Source organism: Prionailurus viverrinus, chromosome B1, assembly GCF_022837055.1.
Source record: "Prionailurus viverrinus isolate Anna chromosome B1, UM_Priviv_1.0, whole genome shotgun sequence".
Lineage (NCBI taxonomy): Eukaryota > Metazoa > Chordata > Mammalia > Carnivora > Felidae > Prionailurus > Prionailurus viverrinus.
This window is the reverse complement of record NC_062564.1, coordinates 16,366,468-16,385,929: the sequence shown is the minus strand read 5'-3', so window position 1 is coordinate 16,385,929 and position 19,462 is coordinate 16,366,468. Positions and strand designations below refer to the sequence as shown.

The 19,462-nt window shown below is 37.6% G+C and overlaps 1 protein-coding gene across 2 annotated transcripts in view; it reads left to right on the top strand.

Annotated features, from left to right (window-relative positions):
- Positions 1 to 1,080, top strand: part of PDLIM3 (PDZ and LIM domain 3) — a 30,505-nt gene extending 29,425 nt beyond the window's left edge. For both annotated transcript variants that reach the window (XM_047855944.1, XM_047855942.1), the window contains one exon: positions 116 to 1,080. In XM_047855944.1, the coding sequence (XP_047711900.1) occupies positions 116 to 305 (190 nt within the window). In that variant the 3' untranslated portion in view covers positions 306 to 1,080. The remainder of the gene's footprint in view (positions 1 to 115) is intronic.
- Positions 1,081 to 19,462: the final 18,382 nt, after the last annotated feature.

The window sequence follows — 19,462 nt, the reverse complement described above, 5'->3', positions numbered from 1 at the left end:
CTGAATGTGAAACAGATAACACCTGCCAGAAGGCAGTGTTATCTCCCTTTGTAGCATGTTTTCCGCTTTGTGGGTTTTGTTTGTTTGTTTGACTTGATCTCCCTTTTCTCTACAGCGGTGCTGTTGTGAAGGCGCGGGATAAGTACCGGCATCCGGAGTGCTTCGTGTGTGCCGACTGCAACCTCAACCTCAAACAGAAGGGCTACTTCTTCGTGGAGGGCGAGCTGTACTGCGAAACGCATGCAAGAGCTCGCATGCGGCCCCCAGAGGGCTACGACACAGTTACTCTTTATCCCAAAGCTTAACTGAGTCTCACGCAGACCAGAGCACGCAAGCCCTCACGCGCACTTAACGCAGGAAGACATCAATGGCTTTGGGCAGAAGTATAGCCAACTGTCGACTCCAAATCTAAAACCAAGGCTTTTAGACGTTTATCTTATTGTTACTGAAGAAAAGGAGTGGGAGACAAATGCCTGCCATAAACGTATGTGTAAACATACAGTAGCTACGTTTTGCAGCTCTTTTTCTCTCTCGGGCTAGCAGTAACTGACATTTAAAGCAATAATTTTTTTGTATGTCCTACTCCACAATTTACATATGTATTATGACATCAAGATATTTGGGGAAGTCTAATTATTTTTCCTTAACAAGCTGTTTTTGCAATTGTAGTAAATACCAAATGACAATCTTGTATTCTAACACAACTTGCAGTTGTCTGTTACTGTTTTAAATTATAGTGCATGTCAGAAAGAAATTCCCTAGATTTCTCTAGTTTCATATTCAATTATACCACCAGATGCAACATACATAATAAATACATAAAATATTTTTAAAATACCTAATGAAGTGGCACGCAGTGAATTCAGATAAAATCAACATTCCAACAAGAAGTCCGATCATATCTTGACACATACACTAACAACTCAGGTATTTTAAGAAAAATGTGGTTTGTTTAGTTTTTATAAGTCCTTCACTCTTTCTTATGAGCCCACAATTTCTGCTGATAGGAGGAACATTTAAATTTGCTAATTAAAGATAATTCATTCCCTTTCCATTAAAATAGTTGCTTATGCTTTGAAATGGTCTCTTTCATTTTAAATGCTTCTCTCAGATAAACTATTCAGTCAAATTCAAGGCTCAGACTTCCCTCAAGGCTGTCTCTTCATGCCCTAAATTTCACCATTGCTGCTTCCTCCTTCCCAAGATGGCATCTCCCAGATGAGACAGTTTCAAGACCCTCGAGAGGAAGGGAGGGGCTGCTGGCCTCCTGGGGCCCTATTGTACCCACTGCTAAAATCCATGGTTTCACTTGTGGTTTGTGTTCTCCACATGGTTGGCAGCAGGCAACAAACCTACCCCCAGCATCATCTCCAGAAATCTCAGCTCAGCCTTCTCTGGAGTCATGGATCCATCTCAGACCTGAATTCCATCTGGCCCCTGTTTTGTCAACTTGCCTCCCACTATGGTGGCCACTTGGCAATGTCCTTAACTTACATGTCTTACCTGCTTCCTATGCTCCTCATTGGGGATACATGGGAAGCTTCTGAAACTGTCCCCTCTGCATACAAACCAAGGCAAACTGGTAGGGTGTGGAGGTGGGGAGGTAGGGACTGTCTTACGCCCTCTGTCTCACTGCTTGGTCACAAAGTCATCTCTACCCTATTACAGCCACTGCCAATGAGCCTGGGGCAGGTAATCTCCTATTGTCCCAATGGAAAACAGGGCACATGTTGTATTGCTCTGGGATTCCCCCAAACTTAACCAATTATTTCTGACCCTGACCTGTCTGAGGTTTCGATCTAGTCAGAGAAGCCAGAACACCAGCCTGGCCCCTTAGGCATTTGAGATTGCAACTGGAGTCCCTGTACCAAAACAAATTCATTACCAGAGGCATTCAGATAAAATAAATAAAAAACATAGAGATCAAGGAAATGAATGTACCCAAAGTAGATGACTTTTTTTTAGATGTTATTTTAAAATATTTTGGTCCGGGAAGGATATTAACTTAGAAGATTGGAAGCTATAGAACAAATAAATGGTAACTGACTTCGAAAACTCAAGAAAGTGGCACAAAAACAGACACATAGACCAATGGAATAGAATAGAAACCCCAGAACTAGACCCACAAACGTATGGCCAACTCATCTTTGACAAAGCAGGAAAGAACATCCAATGGAAAAAAGACAGCCTCTTTAACAAATGGTGCTGGGAGAACTGGACAGCAACATGCAGAAGGTTGAAACTAGACCACTTTCTCACACCATTCACAAAAATAAACTCAAAATGGATAAACGACCTAAATGTGAGACAGGAAACCATCAAAACCTTAGAGGAGAAAGCAGGAAAAGACCTCTCTGACCTCAGCCGTAGCAATCTCTTACTCGACACATCCCCAAAGGCAAGGGAATGAAAAGCAAAAGTGAATTACTGGAACCTTATGAAGATAAAAAGCTTCTGCACAGCAAAGGAAACAACCAACAAAACTAAAAGGCAACCAACGGAATGGGAAAAGATATTTGCAAATGACATATCGGACAAAGGGCTAGTATCCAAAATCTATAAAGAGCTCACCAAACTCCACACCCGAAAGACAAATAACCCAGTGAAGAAATGGGCAGAAAACATGAATAGACACTTCTCTAAAGAAGACATCCGGATGGCCAACAGGCACATGAAAAGATGTTCAGCGTCGCTCCTTATCAGGGAAATACAAATCAAAACCACACTCAGGTATCACCTCACGCCAGTCAGAGTGGCCAAAATGAACAAATCAGGAGACTATAGATGCTGGAGAGGATGTGGAGAAACGGGAACCCTCTTGCACTGTTGGTGGGAATGCAAATTGGTGCAGCCGCTCTGGAAAGCAGTGTGGAGGTTCCTCAAAAAATTAAAAATAGACCTACCCTATGACCCAGCAATAGCACTGCTAGGAATTTATCCAAGGGATACAGGAGTACTGATGCATAGGGCCACTTGTACCCCAATGTTCATAGCAGCACTCTCAACAATAGCCAAATTATGGAAAGAGCCTAAATGTCCATCAACTGATGAATGGATAAAGAAATTGTGGTTTGGGGCGCCTGGGTGGCTCAGTCGGTTGAGCGGCCGACTTCGGCTCAGGTCATGATCTCGTGGCCCGTGAGTTTGAGCCCCGCGTCAGGCTCTGTGCTGACCGCTCAGAGCCTGGAGCCTGTTTCGGTTTCTGTGTCTCCCTCTCTCTCTGACCCTCCCCCGTTCATGCTTGCTCTCTCTCTGTCTCAAAAATAAATAAAAATGTTAAAAAAAAATTTAAAAAAAAAAAAAAAAAAAAAAGAAATTGTGGTTTATATACACAATGGAATATTACGTGGCAATGAGAAAAAATGAAATATGGCCTTTTGTAGCAACATGGATGGAACTGGAGAGTGTGATGCTAAGTGAAATAAGCCATACAGAGAAAGACAGATACCATATGGTTTCAGTCTTATGTGGATCCTGAGAAACTTAACAGGAACCCATGGGGCAGGGGAAGGAAAAAAAAAAAAAAAAAAGAGGTTAGAATGGGAGAGAGCCAAAGCATAAGAGACTGTTAAAAACTGAGAACAAACTGAGGGTTGATGGGGGGTGGGAGGGAGGGGAGGGTGGGTGATGGGTATTGAGGAGGGCACCTTTTGGGATGAGCACTGGGTGTTGTATGGAAACCAATTTGTCAATAAATTTCATTAAAAAAAATTAATAAAGATATTCTAGACCTAAAAAAAAAAAAAAAAAAAGAAAACTCAGGAAAGTTGATATCCAAAGCAGCAGTGGAGAAAACTGAAAACCAACCCAATACACCCTCCAGAATCTTGCCAATGTGTGGAAATGATCAGCGCTGGCATTTCTGGACTAAGGGATAAAGGTGGCATGACTATCAGGTGGAGCAAATAGAAGCCGTTTGAGAAATATTTAATCCCCACAGCTGTCCCCTCTCTTATAGCTCATGGCCCTTTCCAGTGGAAGTCCTCTAGGTATTATCTGTAGTAGGTAAAACAACATCTCAGTTGGAATCAGGAAGCACAGCTGAGGATATGTGTATTGTACTAAAAAGAGGTTAAATTAAGAATGAAAGATTTCATGATAAAAGTGTACATTAGACATTATATTGTACATTAATGGCCATTGTATATCAGTATCAGTATACAGAATAATCAGTATATCAGTATATAGAATATCAGTATATGTCAGTATATAGAATAATAACGAATAACTTCACATGTTTAATAACAACAAAAAAGTATATGGTTTTTTTCATAGTATAGTTCTAATCCAAAATTCAAGAGAGATAAAGCTTAAATCTGGTAATTCAGACTATGTGACCAAGGCTCGTGAAGTATGCCCTGAAGTTGCATGTTCATTATATTTAATAAAAATTATTCTTTTGACAATGAAATCTAGAAATTTCAACATGGAAAGAATTAATAAATATAAATGAATGCAATAATTTATATATAGCTTTGCACTCACAGTGTAGAGCCTGCTTGGGATTCTCTGTCTCCCTCTTTCTCTGCTCTTCCCCTGCTCAAGTTCTCTCTCTCTCTCTCTCTCTCTCTCCCTCAAAAATAAACATTAAAAAAATAAAATAAAAATGGCCTGAAGACACGAACAGACATTTCCCCAAAGATACCCAGATAGCCAACAGACACATGAAAAGATACTCAGCATCACTTATCATCAGGGAAATGAAAATCAAAATACAATGAGGTATCACTTCACGCCTGTAGGAATAGCTAAAATCAACAACACAAGAAACAAAAGGTGTTTTCCAGGATGCGGAGAAAAAGGAACTCTTGTGCACTGTTGGTGGGAATGCAAAATGGTGCAGCCACTCTGGAAAACAGTGTAGAGGGTTCTCAAAAAGTTAAAAATAGAATTTCTTTATGATCCAGCAATTGCACTACTGGGTATTTACCCAAAGAATACAAAAACACTAATTCAAAGGGACACATACACCTCTGTGCTTAAAGCAGCATTATTTACACTAGCCAAGATATGGAAGCAGTCCAAGTGTCCATCGATTGATGAATGGATAAAGAAGATGTGGTATGTATATACAATGGAGTACTATTCAGCCATAAAAAAAGAATGAAATCTTGCCATTTGCAATGACATGAATGGAACTAGAGAGTGTAATGCTAAGCAAAATAAGTCCGAGAAAGACAAATACCATATGATTTCACGCATATGGGGAACTTAAGAAATAAAACAAACAAGCAAAGGGGAAAAAATGAAAGAGAGAAAGAGAGAGTAAGAAACAGATCTCCTAATTATTGAGAATAATCTGTGGGAAGACGGTGGAGGATGGGTAAAACAGGTGATGGGGATTAAGGAGTGCACTCGTGGTGATGAGCACCAGGTGTTGTAGAGAAGTGTTGAATCACTATATTGTACACCTGAAACTAATATGACACTGTATGTTAGCTCACTGGAATTAAAAGTTACATAAAAAAATGAATGCAATATGAACATTGTTTTTAAATATATAAAGTACAAAATAAACATAGCAGTGTTCAAATGGAAAGGAATTAAAATAAAAAAAAATGAGAAAGCAGTATGTCCCCCCCCCCCATATCAGCATTTTGTCTCTCAATAAGTTCACACCAGATTCTACATAGGAATTCATGCCATGAACAAAGACTGCCAACCGATTTTGATTTCGCTCACAGAATAACGTATCTCCTTAGTAAACAGACTAGTCACTGTGTTTATATTCACAAGCTTATTAAAGCTAACATTGATCAATGAAATTATGCATTAGGATTAAGAATTCGGCATTTATGAACTTTGGACTCATGATTAACTAAATTATAGGGTTTTTCTTTTTTTTTTTTTCAGAGTAAACCTAGGGTGGAGTTGCTATGCTCTCTACCAATAGGATGAAACATTGAATAAAAAGCAGTCCTAGTTATCACATACGTTTGCACCTGTGTGAGCGGAGTAAAACGTAATGGTTAATGTGACACACAGGCAGTTTACTCATCTCCGTGGAAGATAATCTCCCATTTGTCCAACATGAGAACACTCTAAGATAAACAGAATGGATCTCTGGGTTTCTTCTATTAACAACTTCAGTTCTAAGTCTGTCAGGTCGACCTTTGAACAGATTGGATTTCTGCCCTACAAGACTGCTACTTATAACCAGTACTCTTTATTATCATGTCATCATAACCTGATGTTCTTTTATTATTTATGCCGTGCCAAAAAAGGCAATTCAAGAAAGAACGAGATATTCAGATAATTCAAGTAAATAAACCATTCAGCTCCTCTATGACCACTTCGATAGTCCTCTCAAGTCTGTTCATTTTTGAGAGCGCCCGATAAATATTGATTTGAAAACCTACCAAGTAAGAGATGTTGAATACAGGCATAACAATACGGATTTTTGAATATTTTTCTCTACAGTTACAAATTAACATTTTTAAGCTAATTAGAATGCTTCATGTGATTAATTTTAAAACAAAGCCCGTATAAGAAGTGGTTGCTTATAATTATTTCCTTCCAAATTTTTTAGTAGTATTATCAATCATTCATTTCAGAAGAACACAAAATCAGGTATCAACATTGCCTTTTTAGTTACCTGAAAACTTTGTCTAAATATACAAAGAATGTCCAACAACATGTTTTCCTTTCTCTAGGAATAAGGCCTTTCAGCATGTCTTAATTTATGCAAATCCAAAGCACAATTCCATTGTCCATTATTCAAAGAATAATACAGTATCTGCTCTTAAAACCTAATTGCCACCCCTGTCATAAGTATTAACCAAAAATGGGCTTTAAACTAAGAATATATTAAATGCCAAATATTTGGGGGTGACAATTATTCCATTCCTTTATTTGTTCAATTTTTCACCTGATGGAATATGTGCAAGTTATTATTTCTGCACCAAAAGCAAAACTACGTTGTGAGTTTGAGAGCTACCTCTCAGGAGGCCAAGTTCCAATTATATATCCTTTTCTGGAGTATAGGTGTTGAAAAACACAGGTATGTGTATTAGCCATCATATGTATATGTGCCCAGACATGCACATATCTCTGTTTCACAAAAGCACGGAGGTTATGCAACGAATGTCATATGTAAGAACTGCTTTAGGCACTGTTATGCCCACAGGTGCACTGGTTGCTCAGCCTGTCCTTTCACGCATCTGGGCTCCAGTTGCTGCTGTCTGACTTCCCAAAGCTCCCAACCATGACCCTTTCAGAACACTGCTTCATGTCACAGAGCTTTTCACGCCTCCTCATGAATACATTTGTATTTCACCCCAGTCTTTCTGATCGATGCTGGCTCTGCCATCGGATAGACTCATCTGTGCTAACAAGTACTAAAAGTCTTCTACTGCCCCCATTTATGTCAAATATTTGTGTTTTGTGTATTTTGAAATGCCTTCAATGGTACAAATTCTAGATAGAGAAAAATAAGTTGGAAGAGAACTAGAGGAATAGGTAATGGGCAGGATTCGGACCAAGAAAAAGACATATGCAGGTTTCACATTTGGAGGGATGACATAGAGCTTTCCTCCCTCTGACAGAGCCCAAAGCAATGGGCATTGCACTTTCTCTGGACCAAAGCACTTAGCTCAGATAAGTGCTCTGTTTATGAAACTTGCAGAGGCTGAGTGGGTGTTTACCAGTTTGAGTAAATTTAAAGGTAGTTGTCCCTATAGTCTCCGTTAGACTGAGAAGTCTAATTCAGCTCACACAACTCTGTGAATTTACTAAGAGCCACTGAATTATACTTTATTTTTTTAACAATATGTTCTATTGTTTTTTAAAAAAATTTTTAGTTAGTTAATATGCAGTACAATATTGGTTTCAGGAGTAGAGTTGAGTGATTCATCATTTACATTCATCACCCAGTGCTCATTATTACAAGTACCCTCCTTAATACCCATCACCCATCTAGCCCATCTCCCACCCACCTCCCTCCATCAACCCTCAATCTGTTCTCTCACTCAGAATCTCTTGTGGTTTGTTTCCCTCTCTCCTCTTTTCCCCCACACTTCCTATATGTTTGTCTGTTTCATTTCTTAAATTCCACATACGAGTGAAACCATAGGGTATTCACCTTTCTCTGATTGACATTTCGCTTAGCATAATACATTCTACCTCCAGCCACATCACTGCAAATGGCAAGATTTCATTATTTTTGATGGCTGAGTAATATTCCTGTGTGTGTGTGTGTGTGTGTGTGTGTGTGTGTGTGTGTGTGTACCCACCACATCTTCTCTATATGTTCATCAGTCAATGGACCTTTGGGCTCTTCATAGTTTGGCTATTGTTGATAATTCTGTATAAACATTGGGGTGCATGTACACCTCTGAATCTGTATTTTTGTAAACTTTGGATGAATACCTAATAATGCAATTGCTGGGTCACAGGCTAGTTCTATTTGTAGTTTTTTGAGGAACCTTCATACTATTCTGCAGAATGGCTGCACCAGTTTGCATTCCCACCAGCAGTGCAAGCAGTCTACATCCTTGCCAACCACTGTTGTTTCTTGTGTTGTTAATTTTAGTCTTTCTGACAGGCATGAGGTGGGATCTCTCATCACAGTTTTGATTTGTATTTCCCTGATGATGAGTGATGTTGAGCATCTTTTCATGTGTCTGTTAACCATCGGGATGTCTTCTTTGGAAAATGTCTATTCATGTCTTCTGTCCATTTCTTAACTGGGTTGTTTTTTGGGTGTTGAGTTTGATAAATTCTTTATAGATTTTGGATACTAACCCTTTACCTGATATATCATTTACAAATATCTTCTCCCATTCTGTAGGCTGCCTTTTAGTTTTGTTGATTGTTTCCTTTCCTGTGCAGAAGCTTTTTATCTTGATGAGGTCCCAATAGTTCATATTTGCTTTTGTTTCCCTTGCCTTCAGCAATGTGCCTAGTAAGAAGTTGCTCCGGCCAAGGTCAAAGAGGTTGCTGCCAGTGTTCTCCTCTAGGATTTGATGGTTTCCTGTCTCACATTTAGGCATTTCATCCATTTTGAATTTATTTGTGTGTATGGTGTGAGAAAGTGGTCCAGTTTCATTCTTCCACATGTCGCCATCCCAGTTTTCCCAACACCTTTTGTTGAAGACACTGTCTTTTTTCCATTGGATATTTTTTCCTGCTTTGTCAAAGATTAGTTGACCATATAGTTGTTGGTCCATTTTGGGGTTTTCTATTCTGTTCCATTGATCTATGTGTCTATTTTTCCGCCAGTACTGTACTGTCTTGATGACTATAGTTTTGTAATATAGCTTGAAATCTGTAATTGTGATGCGTCCAGTTTTGTTTTCCTTTTTCAGGATTGCTTTGGCTATTGAGGGTCTTTTGTGGCTCCATACACATTTTAGGATTGTTTGTTCCACTCCTGTGAAAAATTCTGGTGCGATTTTGATAGGGATTCCATTAAATGTGTAGATTATTTTGGGTAGTGTAGACATTTTAACATTGTTTGTTCTTCCAATCCATAAGCATGGAATGCTTTTCCATTTCTTTGTGCCCTCTTCAATGTCTTTCATCAGTGTTTATAGTTTTCAGAGTACAGACCTTTTACCTCTTTAGTTAGGTTTATTCCGAGGTGTCTTATTGTTTTTGGTGCAATTGTAAATGGGATAAATTTCTTGATGTCTTTTTCTGCTACTTCATTACTGGTGTATAGAAATGCAACAGATTTCTGTACATTGATTTTATATACTGAGACTTTGCTGAATTCATGCATTAGTTCTAGCAGTTTTTTTTGTGGAGTCTTTCAGGTTTTCTACATAGAGTATCATGTCAACTGCAAAGAGTGAAAGTTTGACTTCTTCCTTACCAATAGTTATGCCTTTTATTTCCTTTTGTTGTCTGATTGCTGAGGCTAAGGCTTCCAGTACTATGTTAAATAGTAATGATAAGAGTGGACCTCCTTGTCTTGTTCTTGACTTTAGGGGAGAGGGTCTCGGTTTTTCCCCACTGAGGATATTAGCTGTGAGTCTTTCATATATGGCCTTTATTATGTTGAGCTACGTTACCTTTGCTTTGTTGAGGGTTTTTATCAAGAATGGATGTTGTATTTTGTCAAATGCTTTTTCTGCATCTATTGACAGGATCATATGGTTCTTATTCTTTTGTTTTTATTAACATGGTAGATCACATTGATTTGTGAAAACTTAATCAGCGCTGCAGCCCAGGAATAAATCCCACTTGATTGTGATGAATAATTCTTTTAATGTACTGTTGAATTCAATTTGCTAGTATCTTGTTGAGAATGTTTGCATCCAGGTTCACCAAGGAGGTTGGCCTGTAATTCTCCTGTTTAGTGGGGTCTTTGTTTGGTTTGGGAATCAAAGTTATGCTGGCTTCATAGAATGAATCTAGAAGCTTTCTTTCCATTTCTACTTTTTGGAACAATTTGAGAAGAATAGGTATTAACTCTTCTTTAAATGTCTGGTAGAATTCCCCTGGGAAGCCATCTGGCACAGTACTCTTGTTTGTTGGGAGATTTTTTATTACTGATTCAATTTCTTTGCTGGTTATAGGTCTGTTCAAATTTTCTATTTCTTTCTGTTTCGATTTTGGTAGTTCTTGAGTTTTTAAGAATTTGTCAGTTCCTTCCAGATTGCCCAGTTTGTTGGCATTTTGAATTATACTTTAAAGGAGTGAATTATTGATATGTAAATTATATCTCAAAAAAGCTATTCTTTTTAAAATAACACTTAATATAAACATGTATTTGTCACTAATCTGTTAAACAGACAGATTCATAAGATGAGAAATGGTTAGGACCAAAAGAAACAACATTAGTAGAAATGTTCCTTCTTATTTAGATGATTCACAAATTCACATTTTCTGGAAAATGCTTGATCGATGCTAAAATAATAGCAATAGCTAACACTTAACATGGCTCTTGCTATGTATCAAGAACTGTTCTAAGTGCTTGACATGTGTGAACTCATTCAATCTTCACAGCAGTGCTGTGAGGCAGGCATTACTTTTCTTCCCATTTTACCGACAAGGAAACTGAAATACAAAGAAGTTAGCTAAGGTTTCTCCTGTAGTAAATGACAGAAACAGAATTTGAACCTGGGTAGTTTGGTTTTAGAATCCATGCTCTTGAGTCCCGTCTCTCCTGCTTCACATTATTTCTGCACAAGAGATTTAATAGTTTTTAGTTTAGAGTAATTATAAAGCTTCCATGGGACAACAAAGCCCTCAGTGAGCTTTATAAAAATTGTCTCCTAGATTCCATTTCAATACAACTTACTCCAAGTTGTTGGTTACAAAACGGTGGTTACAGAAATGAGCTCTGGACATTGGCAAACCTGAACCAAAACTAGCTCCACTATCTTCTGGCTGTAAGCTAGGGAGAAATCATGAAATCTCCCCAGACCTCAGTTTCATCAGCCATAAAATTAGGATGATAATCTCTACTTTACAAGGTTGTTGTAAGGACTAAATTAAGATAATTCATATAAAAATATCTGACATGTTTCCTACTAAGTAATGTGTAAACTCCTAAAAACTACTATTATGTATACTTTTCACCATTCAATACCAGATTCAAAATGGTGTTTCTACGCCTTCTAATTGTTCTTGGTGTCCAAAATCGAGGGCCAATCAAATGAGCACAAAGGTATCAAGCTAGAAGATTCCCAGAACTAGATGCCTATTCCTGGCAATCCCAGGAGAGTTGACATTTCGCACTGAGAACAGATCAGATTCATGAAGTTCACTGGAAGTTTTCTTCATTGAGGAGGATAATTTTAAAAGTCTGATTTCATGCAACCTGACTCCCCCAAAGACTCACTGGCAATATTCTGTTATCCCCAATGGTAAGTTCAAAGAAGTTCTTATATACTTTAAGGATTTAGAGGACTAACAGAATTTCAGTGAATCCAAGTAAAAATTCCAGTTGCTCAAACAAAGGCAAAGAATGGCAACAACAACAAAACCTATAGGTTATAATCTTGTAGCTATAAAGAGGACTAAGGTCCCTTTATTGACTACATGTATTTTATTTGAGTGTATAGACTCTTAATTGAATGCTTATAAAATTTTTGACATAATACTGGTCACATTTATACATTATTTCTAATCCTTATGACTTTGCCAAATAGATGTTTTACAGATGAGGAAAAGTATCAGAGAGCTTAACTTTTGTACAAGGCCAAACAATTAAAGAAAAAAAAAACATTTAAACTCACTAATATTCCCTAGCAATAAGTAATATGTTTTGAAAATCTTTAAACCTATAAATTCTAAATACCATTATAATTCTTCCTCTCTATAGTTTTATTTACATCAGTCTTAACTTGCAGTCCATATTTATTCTCTTTATAATAAGAGACATATCTTCCATAAGTGCTAGGAAAAGTAGTGTGGAATGATAAAAATATTAAGTAATGAGACAGTAAGGAGATTGTCATGGCAAGAGCTCTAAATAAGGATGTGGATTCATTTCATTCAGTGAGGGCATACCACCAATGTGGCTAGGTTCTTGGTTCAATTTAGAAGTTTCATTCTGTTCCAATGGTCATGGACACTACTCTGACTCATGTCATAGCTCACAGCTGAAGTCAAGCAAGAATATGGATTTCTTATTGCAAACTCATTCACTCTGTTGGAAGTATGCATTAATGGTATCTTCATATAGCAAAGGAAACATGCTACTATTATTAAAGTGTGACAAAGTGGCCTTTGTCAGTACAGCTCCTTTAGTGTCCAAAAATCAGAAAGCAGTTTAGCATCAGAAGAAGGGGGTCACATACTTGGAGCTGAATTAGACTCCTGGGTCTAGAAAAGGCTACAGAGACTGCAACCTCTAAATTTACCCAAACTGATAAACCCTACTCATCCTCAAGAAGCTTCACAAATGGGGCACTTATCTACCTGAAGTACCTTGATTCAGAGAAAGGGCATTCATTCCCCACTGATGGCCTCTGCCAGAGGGAGGAAAGCTCTATATCATCTCTACAAAGTGGCCAAACCTTCACATGTTCAAAGAGACTGTTGGTCCTCTGTCTTCTTCTTGGTCCAAATCATGCCCATTACTTTATTCCTCAAGTTCTCTTCCCGACTCATTTTTTCCTTTCTGTCTCTATCACTGACTCTTCCCAGCCTGCAAGCATGACCCATCCTAAAAATATCTCTTTCCCTAATACCCATTCCTTCTCAAGCTACCTTGATAGTGATCTAGGTCTATCCCTTTAGCAGACCAAACTTCTCAGAGGTAGGCCAACCCCACTTTTACCGCTATTAATAAGTTCTCTTAAAATGGCAACCAGGTTCCTTAGCCAAAGCTAATGGCCATCCTTAGTGAGTTGTAGGTTTCATTCTACACAGATGAAATCAGGTTAAAATCAGCACTAAAAGAAACTTAGAGAAGGCAGAGTAGAGGTGTTCACATCTGGCGTAAGACTTTGAGCTATCAGAGGCCCATTATGAATCACAGACTCCCTAAGTCACCAGCACACCAGCATAGTCCCCCTCTCTTGCCTTAGGAAAATTCCCCAAATTTATTATACCCTAAGTGTCATTTGGTTACTTTTTCACACTACTGTGGATCTCAGCTATGAGTGATAGCCTTGTGATCTCAGGCTTAAAAAAAAAAGATCTTCTGAAGCTAAAAAAGCCCAGAAGTATTTCAGTCTGGTAATAGATTGCTAAGAATAGATTTGACTAGCTTGTGTTTGTGCAGTTCTCTTGAATTTGTTCCAGATTCTTGAATCTGCAGCTGTTAGTCAATAGGTAAAAGTGGATTCTCTAGGAGAAGTTACCATTTGAAGATTTTGAAATACTGTGACTCACAGATTTTTTTTATCCATTGGCAGTACAGAGATTCTAATCCTGTCCTTTAGCAATGAACTTCACGATCAAAAAAAAAAATCAGATGTTTTCAGGGAAGTTGTTGAACTGACTGACATGTGTGACCAGAGAAAGCGTATCTCCTGACAGAATATGGTCCACTGTCTATCTGATATAAGGCCAAATGAAATAAAAAAGAGCCTCAGCACCCTGAGAACCGTGATATCATCTCAGGAAACAGGAACTTTTAGCTCTAGTATTAATTAAATTTATACTTTCTCTATACTTTCATAAAATTTAGACAATATGGCATCCTATCTCATAAAGCCATAATTTGTTATGGGGAAAAAAATTGAAATAAACTGATTTTGGCCAAACTAGTGTTTCAGAATCAGGAAGTCTGGCACTGACCAGGTACAGAGTTTTTAAAAATTTTCTAAACCTTCCCATGTTTAAGTTTTCCTCTATACCAATCTGGAAAATAATTTCCTTCATAAAATTCCACAATTCTCAATAGTAATAACTGTAGGTAAGAATATTTTACCAGGGGTACCTGGGGGGTTCAGTCAGTTGAGCTGCTGACTTTAGCTCAGGTCACGATCTCAAGGTTCATGAGCTCAAGCCCCATGTCAGCTCTGTGCTGACAGCTCACAGCCTGGAGCCTGCTCCAGATTCTGTGTCTCCCTCTCTCTCTGCCCCTCCCCTGCTTGTGTTCTGTCTCTCTCTGTCTCTCAAAAATAAATAAACATTAAAAATTTTTTTAAAAAATGAAGAAGTACTCCAATAATAAAGGAGACATGCCAAAAGTACACAGAAGCAAGCTAAAGAAACTCCCACTGACCCAACTAGGAAAATTTTTGCAACTATGGATCATGTTAGCAACAGAAAATAATCCATGGTGACCCACCAAATAAAATAGGAAACTCTGAGTCCATGAGACTCTGATTAAAGATACACATCACAACTACATGCAGTGCAAGACTTTGGACTGGATCCTTTTGCTATGAAGGACAATATTGGGAGGATCAGTGAAACATGAGTGGGGTCTGAAGATTAAACAGTAGTAATGTATCAGTGTTAATTTCTAGATTTTAATGGCTGTATTGTGCTCATAATGAAGAATGTCCTTGTAAAATACATATCACAGCATTCAGGAGTGGCGGGACACCATGTCAGCAACTCCCTCTGAAGGGTTCAAGAAAAAATGAAACATATATCAGACAATAGTTCCAATTTCACTATAAGTTAGTGATAACTTCAAAATTAAAAAAAATTAAAGGAAACCAAAAAGGCAAAAACAAAAGGCAAGAACTGGAGGATATTTCAAGCTTATTTTCACAACTCAATTAAAGACCTATTTTTAATATGCTAAAAAGCATACAATTATGAGTAAAAAGAGCAAGTTGAAGAACAAAATATAAATTATGATACCATTTATGAAAAATTTTTAAACAAACAAGAGCAATCACCTATATTACTCATGAAGACACATGTAATTACTATAAAAATATAAGAATGGACTGGAAGGCTATACCCAAAATTCAGAATAGTGGTTTCTTGTGGGAGGAACACGGGAAAGGAGGAACAGGATAGGAGGGAGTGGGGAGTTCAATGCTATGTAATGTTTTATTCTTTCTAAATAAGTAGAAATCAACTATGCCAATAGAGTTATAACTGTTAATTCTGGGAGATGGAGGCAAAGGGTTAGTTACATATTTCTTTGCATTTTCCATTTTTAAATTTATCCAAAAAAAGTAATAAATAACACATAATGAGGACTTTACATTTTACAGGCCATCTAAATGTGCATTTACTTAGAAGCTTGTCAAATTTTTAGAACTTTGGCAAATTCAACAACAGAGTTGACATACAATACATATTAGGCAACACAATGCCCTCTGTTTCAAAATATAAAGTTTTTCTCCATCAAAAAACTGCTAGAACTGATACATGAATTCAGTAAAGTCACAGGCTGCAAATCGGTTGCATTTCTATACGTCAATAATGAAGCACCAGAAAAAGAAATCAAGGCATCAATTCCATTTATAATTGCACCAAAACCCATAAAACACCTAGGAATAAACCTAACCAAAGAGGTAAAAGATCTGTACACTAAAAACTATATAAAACTTACAAAAGACAAAAAAAACAAATAATCCAGTGCAAAAATGGGCAAAAGATATGAATAGACACTTTTCCAAAGAAGACATCCAGATGGCCAACTGACACATGAAGAAATACTCAACATCACTCATCATCAGGGAAATACAAACCTAAACAACAATGAGATACCACCTGACACATGTCAGAATGCCTAACATTAACAACTCAGGCAACAACAGATGTTGGCGAGGATGCCAAGAAAGAGGATCTCTTTTGCACTGATGGTGGGAACGCAAGCTGGTGCAGCCACTCTGGAAAACAGTATGGAGGTTCCTCAAAAAACTAAAAATAGAACTACCCTACGACCCAGCAATTGCACTACTAGGCATTTATCCACAGGATACAGGTGTACTGTTTCAAAGGGACACATGCACCCCCATGTTTATAGCAGCACTACCAACAATAGCCAAAGTATGGAAAGAGCCCAAATGTCCATTGATGGATAAATGGATAAAGAAGATGTGGTATATATATACACACACATACAATGCAATCAAAAAGAATGAAATCTTGCCATTTGCAACTACGTGGATGGAACTGGAGGGTATTATGCTAAGTGAAATTAGTCAGTCAGAGAAAGACAAAAATCATATGACTTCACTCATATGAAGACTTTAAGATACAAAACAGATGAACATAAGGGAAGGGAAACAAAAATAATATAAAAACAGGGAGGGGGACAAAACATAAGAGACCCATAATATGGAGAACAAACAGAGGGTTACTGGAGGGGTTGTGGGAGGGGGAATGGGCTAAATGGGTAAGGGGCACTAAGGAATCTACTCCTGAAATCATTGTTGTACTATATGCTAACTAATTTGGATGTAAATTTTAAAAAGTTAAAAATAAAACAAGTTAAAAAAACTTACAAAAGAAATTGAAGAAGACACAAAGAAATGGAAAGACATTCCATGCTCATGGGTTGGAAGAACAAATATTGCTAAATTGTCTATACTACTGAAAGCAATCTACATATTCTATACAATCCCTATCAAAATAACACAAGCATTCTTCACGGTGCTAGAACAAATAATTCTAAAATATGTATGGAATCAGAAAAGACCCCAAACAGCCAAAGTAATGTTGAAAAAGAAAACCAAAACTGGAGGCCTCATGATTCTGGACTTCAAGCTATATTACAAAGCTGTAGTCATCAAGACAGTATGGTATTGGCACAAAAACAGACACATAGGTCAATGGAACAGAAAAGAAAACCCAGGAATGGATCCACAAATGTAGGGCCAACTAATCTTTGACAAAGTAGAAAAGAATATCCAATAGAAAAAAGATAGTCTCTTCAGCAAATTATTTGGGAAAACTGGACAGAGACATGCAGAAGAATGAACCTGGACCACTTTCTTACACCATACACAAAAATAAACTCAAAATGGATGAAAGACCTAAATGTAAGACAGGAAACCATCAAAATCCTAGAGGAGAAAACAGGCAACAACCTCTTTGACTTCCACCACAGTAACTTCCTACTAGACATGTCTCTGGAGGCAAAGGAAACAAAAGCAAACATGAATTATTGGGACCTCATCAAGATAAAAAGCTTCTGCACAGGAAAGGAAACAATCAACAAAACTAAAAGGCAACAAACAGGAGGGAGAAGATATTTGCAAATGACATATCAGATAAAGGGTTAGTATATAAAATCTAATAAGAAGTTATCATAACTGCAAAAAAATAATAATCCAGTGAATAAATCCAGTGAATAAAATAATCCAGTGAATAAAAGACATGAACAGACAGTTCTCCAAAGAAGACATCCAGATGGCTAACAGACACATGAAAAGACGCTCAATAACACTCATCATCAGAGAAATACAAATCAAAACCACAACCTCACACCTGTCAGAATGACTAAAATGAACAACTCAGGAAACAACAGATGTTGGTGAAGATATGGAGAAACGCAAAAACTTTTGCACTGTTGGTGGGAATGCAAACTGGTGCAGCCACTGTGGAAAATAGTGGAGGTTCCTCAAAAAATTAAAAAGAGAGCTACCCTATGACCCAGCAATTTCACTATTAGGAATTTATCCAAAGGATACAATAATACACACATATATACATACATATATTCTAATATATATGAATATGTATTCTAATATGCATTAATATAACTATTGAACTATATACACTAATATATACGTATGTGTGTGTACATATATATAAAAGAACATTACTTGACGATCAAAAAGAATGAAATCTTGCCATTTGCAACATGGATGGAACTAGAATGTATGTATGATGCTACGCGACGTAAGTCAGAGAAAGACAAATTTCATATGATTTCACTCATATGTGGAATTTAAGATACAAAACAGATGAACATAGGGGAAGAGAAGGAAAAATAAGGTAAAAACAGAGAGGGAAACCATAAGAGACTCTTAGATACAGAGAACAAACTGAGGGTTGCTGGAGGGGAGGTGGGGGAGGGGTTGGGCTAAATGGGTGATGGGCATTAAGGAGGGCACTTGTTGGGATGAGCACCAGGTGGTACGTGTAAGTGATCAATCACTAAATTTTACTCCTGAGACCACTATTACACAATATATTAACTAACTTGGATTTAAGGATTTAAATTAAAAATTTTAAGGATAAAATAAGTAAAATATAAATTTTTTTCTGATATTTGCACTATTAGTACAGTACTTTGTACTGTACTGTTAGGACAGTAGTCTTTCCTATTAGTACAGAGCCTGATGCAGGGCTTAAATTCACGAACTGTGAGCTCCTGACCCAAGCTGAAACCAAGAGCTGGACACTTAACTGACTGAACTACCCAGGACCCCTTGAATCTTTTGCAGTTGAACTATCAAGTCTTTTTACATAAGGAAAAAATATCAACACTGTCACAAAATCTCACCTTAGACTCTGAGGTCTAGAGCTGCCTTTCCCTGTCAGCCTCCTATGTACCCACTGCACCTGTGGTAGCAGATCCTGTCCCACGGGGTCCACTAACCCTCACAACAATCTTGGCAGCTCCCTGTTGTACAGACGAGTAAACCCACGAGCAGACAAGGGCAAGTCACTGAAACGCCTTTACCCGCTAACTTGAGAATGGAGTTTCAAGTACAGGCTGTGATGGGTGACAACAGTTTTAGGTGGTCCTGGGTATTCAGGTAAGACTTCCTCAACACACATTCTCAAATGCCGTGAAGCCCCCCAATGAGATGTGTCCACCATCCACCCTCATTTTTACAGCTTTCAGGTTCTCTCTGATCAGAGAAGAGGGTCTCCGTGTGCGATTATTCGCATGAGGCCCTACATAAGGGCCTCTTCTGAGGGGATGCCATTCATATCATAGACATTTTTATTATTTAAATATTGTTATATTTAATATTATATTTAATATTATTTCTTAATTTATTAATCTTTATAACTTGGTAGGCTCCAAACATGGAATTTTTTATGTTAATTACAAGACGTTTCTGACAAATTATTTTTTCTTCTGTGACTATATATATCTGATTCAGTTTACAAAAGAAAAATGTTTAAAATCCAA